The sequence below is a fragment of the Gavialis gangeticus genome, unplaced genomic scaffold, assembly GCF_001723915.1.
Source record: "Gavialis gangeticus isolate Ggan-Ray unplaced genomic scaffold, GavGan_comp1, whole genome shotgun sequence".
NCBI lineage: Eukaryota > Metazoa > Chordata > Crocodylia > Gavialidae > Gavialis > Gavialis gangeticus.
The window spans coordinates 6,513,046-6,520,707 of NW_017729001.1; the positions used below are offsets into that span (position 1 = coordinate 6,513,046).

Genomic DNA, 7,662 nt, shown 5'->3' on the forward strand with positions numbered 1-7,662 from the left:
CACTGGGAGAGCACTGGGAGAGCAGGTGGGGGATGGGGCCTGTCCAATTCAGAGATTTGGCCAATACACTTGAACCCATGTTCTTCCTTGATGACTAGGGTGCTTTCTTGGGGGATGGGTGTGAATTCAGATTCTTTCAGGGAAAAGGAAGAAGTAAACTTGGATACCCCACATTCTGAATGAATACCTTGAATACCCAGCTACTCAGTGGAAGAATAGTTTTTTCCATCAGTTCTATGAATATGGTTTTGAAAAGTTTTTTTGAAACATAACTATTTGGTGAATTAATCCAAATTTGGCAGTAGTTTTGGAACAACCTAAACCTTTAAAAAAAAAAAAAAAGAAGCTATTTTCTCACAAAATGTCATCCAGCATTAGCTGTGGGTAATCTAAGTGAGGGAGGCACAGGAAGTCATGCTCTTCCACTGTGTGCTGCTAGCCTGGTATGAAGGGAAACAAGGCATGTCCCAGACATGTCCCCAACTCTTAGCACCAAATAGGCTTTCAGCAGGGAATTGTTCTTGTGCTCAGGACAGTGCAAAGACAGTGCCTGCGACTGGCCCTTGCCTGATGGGTGCATGGCAGGTCTCTGTGCGCCTCTCTGGTTTGGAGTCAATAGCACATCTAACCCTGGAGGAGCAGGGTCTGTCTCGGAGTGAGGTCACACAACACAGTGTCTGTCTGGGTGGGTGCTACATAGGGAAGACCATGGAGTTGAGGAGCAGGGAAGAAGAGTTTGCCCTGGGGGACTGAGAAAGGAAGATGAAGGATTCAGGGGGAATGTGCAGCTGGAGGATGGTGACAGGCCCCATAACCTAGCTGTCTCCAATTCAAGAAGTAGGGGCATCCCTTGCCAATAAGGAGAACTAACAGGCATTGGGTACAGAAGAACAGGACTTTAGTCTCTATACAGCCCTCCCCTGCCCCATGCTGGCCATTGAGTCCCATTGACTTTCCCTGTTCATGGCTGTAGGGGAAGCCTCCAGGTCCTACCAGTCCCCAGCACAATGTGTCTGCTTAGCCTGAAGTAAGTGAACCAGGCAAATGGTGGCCAAGCACATGACCACGACCTGTTGATGCTAGTGGGCGAGGGACCTGTAAATGCTGCTGGCTGTTGGTATATGTTGTGGGTTGCCAGTAGTTCTATCCCCTGCCTGACATGTTCAATAAAGTACCCCCCAAGGGGACCTCCATTCACCTGCTCCCACTCTCACCCTTGGTTTAGGTCCTGACTCAGACACCAGAATCCCTAAGAGTTGTGGCCTGAACTTGGCTCCAGACAGTAGTTCTTCAGTGCCCAACAAAGACAAGCATGTGGCTGGTAAGAGAAGCTGTTTGCTGGTTGATGCCTCCTGGGGAAAGAACTGGATACTGGTCTGTCCTTTGAGCTTGCACTGCCTGGGTTCTTTGCCTTCCTATTTGTCTCCATCTTCTCCTCAGTGTCCCCCTGCCTGCATGTCCTCCTCCAGAGAGATGATGACTTCCCTTGTCTCTGCAGGAATAAATTCTGGAAATTTGGTTGGGGGAAGGAATAAACTGCAGGTACTGGAGAGAAGAACAGAACCTCTTTTAGGATTGTGTCCTTGTTGAGGTTGGAAACAAAGGGAGTTACTCCTCCCATCACTAGTAGTTGGGGAGTTGGAGGACAGGCACCCAGTTTAGGGGTGAGTTTAGTCCAGTGTCTTTCACATGCCCCATTCACTCTCTTACATGCATTGCCTTCACCAGGTTTGACACCGTCACTGTTGACAGTAACCTGGACTCAGTGAAGACAGCAAAAGACCAGGCTGACATCCCCAAGGCTGTCATCCACCAAAGAGGTGTAGCTCCAATACCCAGCCCAGCCCAGCCACTGCCCCAGAGAGCTCTGGGATACTGTCAGTGAAAAAAGAGATAAGGATCCTTCTTCCCTTCTGCCTCCTCCTAACTCCTCCATCTCACTGTATCCTCATGCCTTACTCCAGTCTCCTCTCTCTCTGGTTTTCTAGGCAATTGAACCATGTTGGATGGGTAAGGAGATGGAATTGCCCATAGTGGTCACACTGGCACCACTCTTCCATTTCCATCCACACCCAGAGGTTACCATTAGTGTTAGTCACTTTTCCCCATGGAGCATACCTTGATTCATCACCTTGTTCTGAGCCTGGAACAGGTGTCCATTGCCATTTAGGACCGCATCTCTTGTAGGTGCCCTACTACCACTGCTCTTGCTGCATTAAGTCACAAAACTTGACAGCAGTGACCACAGTGTAAAGTAGACGTGCCTGAGCTAGCTTTAAACTACTTGAGTCAGGTACCAGTAGCAGTCTAGCTGTGGCAGCACAGAGGTCAGTATAGCCTGTAAAACTACTTGAGAAGCAGGATGAATTAACGCATGCTGAACTTTGTGCTGCTGTAGCTAGATTGCTACCAGTACCCGAGCTAGTTAATTCCAAGCTGCTGTGATTGCAGGGAAGAGAAACCCGTTGTCTCGTTGTTTGCTTGCACTACCCTGTCTGAATCCATCTGTTGTCTCTAGTTTTATACTTTGATCTGGTCACATCAACAGGGTAAGCTAGGGTATGAAGTTGTAGTACATCATATACTGCATAGTAAGTGCTTATGTGCATATACTTCTCAAGTGGTAAATGAGATGTAGCTTGTTTCACTTTCTTCACATGCACACTGGTCAGTTACCAGAGGGTAGCTGATGTCCTGTAAGCTCTCCCCCACCTTCACTGGGTGGTAATGTGTTCATTTGCTTGTGCCTCTAGATTGTAAGCTCTTTAGGACAGCTCAGTTGTTTTGTTCCATGTTTGTGCAGCACCTAGCTCAGTGGAATTTTGCTTTCTCTAATATTTTTTCCTTTCTCCAACTAGTTCCTGACTACAACAGCAATACACTTCATTCGCCCCTGGGGGACTCATTGGGGTAAGTGCTAACAAAAACCTGCTTATTAGCCCAGTGTCTTGGTGATGATACAGAGTTACCATATTCATGTAAAGACATGACATGTAAAGAGTATTCAGGTTGTAGCCATGTTGGTCTAGAGGCAAAGGGAATCAGAACTCGTGGTAGAGGTGATATCTTTTATTAGACTAACCAGATTTTTGCAAAAAAAGGTCTTTAATTGCAAGTTTTCGAGCACAAGCACCCTTCTTCAGGCATAGGAGAAAAGATTGTACAAGTTCTCCTGGGTAGAAATAAAAATTCATATTTCATAGGAGAGTTGAAGGTATGGTAAAATATCCTGTTTGGAAACATTCATTTTATGCAGATTAAGCTCAGAGAAAAGTTGGAGTAGTCTGTTTACCTCAAAGGTGTTTGGTGGCAAGCAGAATGTAGAGTCATATTTCCTTCTGGTTATGATGATTCATATTTCACATGAGTAAAAGAATGGAATGCTCTTCTGGGCAGGATTTTCTTATGCGATGAAGTATATCTGAGCTCTGCGGTAATGCAAATTCCCTCGAACAAAGGCAGGAACTGAGGCTCAGGTTTCAGGTGGTAAAACTTGCTTCCTCCTTGTAAAATTATGAAGATTTAATTTTAAAAATTGGCTAAAATTTGATATCTTTCATGTGTCAGGTATCCAGGTTGTAGCTGTATTGGTCTAGCCTGAAAGCTTGCAAATAAATAATTTTTTTTGCAAAAATCTAGTTGGTCTAATAAAAATATCACCTTTACCACAAGTTCTGATTCCTTTTGACATGTAAAGATGCATTCATGTAAAATGCATCCAGCATTTCACTTTGGCTTGTGCTGACCATGGTTCTGCAGCCTGCCACAAGGCCTTGTCTCAAGCACCAGGACTAGAGCAAAGAAGCTAATCCCATGCTCTGCAGTCCTGAGTATCTCTACTGATGTAGACACCCAGCACTGCCAGAGACACTGTAACCTCCTCTAGAGGTTAGAATGGGGAGTAAAGAGCTTCTGCCATATTTTTTTAAATATGTGGCTGGGGATATTCAGCAGTTTGCATGAGCCATGAGTACTCATGTGAATCAGATCTTAAATGGTCATGAGGTACTGACACAGACCCAGATGGAACCTGTCAAGGATTCTCCTGCTTTCAAACCCTTGATATAGTTCCATCCAGGTATCCATCATTCGCTCTTGATTGTTTCAGATGATCCTTGGTTTAAGCACATGCCATGTGCAAATCCACTTGGCCTTGATGCTTTCCTCTTGACCTTGGAATGTGGATCTTGTGTAGTACAGCTGTTTGGGTAAGACCGTAGGAACTGCCATTTATTGGGTCAGACCACAGGTCCTTTTTGCCAAGTACCCTGTAGGCCTGTGCGAGTAGGCAGCTATTCGATCCGACTTCACCGCTGCACGTTTCATTCAAATCGGACAAAACACAAGAAAGTTATAGATTTTTCATTGATTCCCCATTATACCCCACGGCTGGATCTCCGAAGCTACTCCACAGCAGTTCGGAAGCTCCAATCTGCTTTGGAAAGCCTAAAGAAGCCAGCACTTCAATCCGGACATGCTGCTTCGGACACTGAAGTATCCGAAGCTTCTCCAGATCCGAAGCACGGTCCAAAGCCTCACATAGCCCTAGTATCCTGCTTCACAGTAGCTGAGGGTGAATGCTGAAAGGGAGAGTGAACAGGGTATGATCAGGGTTTGTCCCCTGTTCCTCTCTTACTTACACCCTTCAGCATTTAAGGAAGTTCTGATTCACATGATATACCCCAAACTCCCATGCTCAATAGCTACTGAGGCACATTTCTTCCAAGAATTTGTCTAGTCCCTTTTTGAATGTGGTTAAATTGTCAATTTCCACAACATCTGGTGACATTGAGTTCCACACTGTAATTACATGCTGTGTGAAAAAGAACTTTATTTTGTTTTAAACTCTCTACCTACTAGTTTCATTTTGTTACCCCTACTTCTTGTATTGTGAGAGACAATAATATTCCCCATTTGCTTTTTCTTTGCTGTTTAGGATTTTGTTAACCCGTATCATGTCCCCCCTCAGGCATCTCTTTTCTAAACTGACTAGGCCTAACCTCTTCTCATATGGATGGCGCTCCATATCACTAATCATTCTCATTGCCATTCTCTGTACCTTCTTTAATTTTCTATATCCTTTTTGAGGCATGGGGACCAGAACTAGGCACAGTATTTAATGTATGGATGCACCATGGATTTATAAAGGAGCATAATTATACTTTCTATTTTGTTTATAATTCCCTTCTTAATAATTCTGAACATTTTGCTTGTGTTTTGAATGGTTACTGAGCACTGAGCTGATGTTTTCAGCAAACTGTCCACAATGACTCCTAGACTTCTTTCCTGTGTGATAACAACTACTGTACTGCAGAGCCCATCATAGTGTAGGTATAGTTTGAATTACTTTTGCACGTATCTACATTGAAATGCACCTGCCATTTAGTTGCCCGTTTGCTCAATAGTGCCAGAATCTTCTGTAGTTCCTTAGGCTTTTTTTATTTTTTACTTCTGCAATTCCACCATTAAACCATGCTGGGTTTCTTTTGGTCCTCTTACAATTTTTTAAAATTCGCAGCATACTTCTGCTCTGTGGCTCCAGTGCAGTGTCCTTAAGCAGTTCCCATGCTGCCTGCAAGTTCTTCACCTCCATACGGGCCCCTTTTAACTTCTGTCTAACTAGCTTCTTTCTTTTGGTATAGTCTCCCTTTCTAAAATTAAAGGTTACTGTGATAGATTTTCTTCTTGTCTCTCCCCCAACATGGATTTCAAACTCAGTTGCATTGTGGTCACTATTGCAGAAAAGCTCAGTAACACTTCCCCTTTGCACCAAATCCTGTGCACTGCTCAGGACCAGATTTCCTCTTGAAGGTTTCAGGACTAACTGCTCCAGGAAGCAGTCTTCTATAATGTAAAGAAATTTGGTCTCTGCATCCCGGCCTGAGGTTAGATCGACCCAATCCATTGAGGTTAGATTGACACAGATGCTGATTTTACAGGTGCTTAGACTCCAGCAATGATGAAGAGGAGGAGGAAAAGGAGTGTCTGCAATCTAATGACAGTACACATTGGAGGAGCAGCAGCCTTACAAGAGTGAGCTTGAGCCCAAGCAGAGCAGCAGCATCCAGTTGGAAGCAAGCTAAGAGGGAAATCTGCCTAGACTACAAGGTGCTCCCCTGTCTGACAGCAAAGGGAAATTTTCCCACAGGAGAGAGGGGTAGCAAGTATATTACAGATGGCAGAAGGCCTGGGTGCTCCATGCACAGTTCATTGCAGGTGACTTTTAATAGAGCTATTGGGATCCCACAGAAGGTTTTGAGATGTCAGATCATTCCCTGTTATGCACTGGGATGAAACCAAAACTGTTCCACATTTGATTGTGAAGAAACAAGAAATACCTCCCCTTCACATCCTGGAATAGGCTCTGTGGTTAGGGCACATGCCTCTGATATGGGAGATACTAGCTGTTCCAATGAATATTTAATTATCTGTGCAGAGTGCAACAGGAGAAACTGAGGGTGACTTACCTCAGAACAGCCAATAAAGCACTCACCTGTGACGTGGAAAACTGAGGTTCAAGTCCCTGCTTTGTATCCAGATCTCTCTTCCACAATCCTGGTGAGTGCACTGCTTATTGGCTATTCTAGGTGCAGGGGTCTTTCTGGTTTTGAGCTGAAAATTCTACCCCAGATCCAAGAAATGCTTCCTGTTAAAACTGATATGAATGTCCCTGCAAGCAAGTTACAGTTCTGATAAAAACTGATTCACTTGAAAATTTCTAACCAGCTCTGCCTTTTGGGAGGGAATCTGTTTTTTTCTTTTTGATCCATGTGCAGCATCATGGTGGCCAGTGCCTGCAGAGAACATGGGTCAGGACACCTCTTGCTGCAACGGAAAGTGGGGTGCACTGCCCTGGCCTGCACCTGTCCCAACTGGCAGCTCCATTGCATAGGAGTGCATCGCCCCAAAATAGCTCTATTGAATGAGGTATATCCCCCCAATGCAGCTGTATTGCATGAGCATGCATCCCCAACCCCAGCCTGTCACCATCACTAGTCACACCTCCCTCAGGATCCTCTTGCTTTCCTCCCCTCCCCTCCCTCTTCCTCCACCCATGGGACAAGTAGCACACCTCCCCCCACCCCCCAGCATGAACCCCTTTCCCTCCAGGAGTGCAGAGCAGGAGGAAACAGCTGGGCAGAGGTGGAGGCAGCCCCTTGGCAGCTGTGGCTGCTCGGCTTCTGGGGATTGAGTGAGGAAACGCAGGCAAACTTCTCCCTCCCTTTGCACTGGCTCTCTGCAACCCACTGTTCTCCCCCTTCCCCACCCAACCATATGCTTTTCCCCTGTTATGATGCTCCAAGGCACCCTGGGCAGTGCAAGGGCAAAGCACCAGAGACATGGAGCTGGGCAATGACTCCCTACTGCCAGCCTGGGCCCTGGGCCACTGGGCTGTCACTGCTTTGTCCTGCCCACCTGGCTTCAAGCATCCTGACCCCTTGGAGCTGTCCCTGGAGTCAGAGACAACTCCTCCTGTGGCGGGTGCAGGGACCCCACCTCAGGAAAACAGCTGGGTATTCGTATCCCACTGCTATTTCCACCACCTGAGGCGGGCCAGTAGGGGGTGCTCCTGCATTGAGCCGCCCACCTCCCTGCACCCGACCACCTTCCAGGCTCCGAATGCCTCCCTAGGGGCGCCTTATGTCCGGCCGACCCCTCTCC

The 7,662-nt window shown here is 46.2% G+C and overlaps 1 protein-coding gene across 1 annotated transcript in view; it reads left to right on the top strand.

Moving 5' to 3' along the window:
• LOC109290319 overlaps positions 1-7,662 on the top strand; it is a 52,816-nt gene that overhangs the window by 32,035 nt on the left and 13,119 nt on the right. Inside the window, exons 5-7 of the mRNA XM_019506763.1 lie at positions 1,226-1,321; positions 2,859-2,910; positions 5,940-6,108. Of these exons, the coding sequence (XP_019362308.1) occupies positions 1,226-1,321; positions 2,859-2,910; positions 5,940-6,108 (317 nt within the window). The remainder of the gene's footprint in view (positions 1-1,225; positions 1,322-2,858; positions 2,911-5,939; positions 6,109-7,662) is intronic.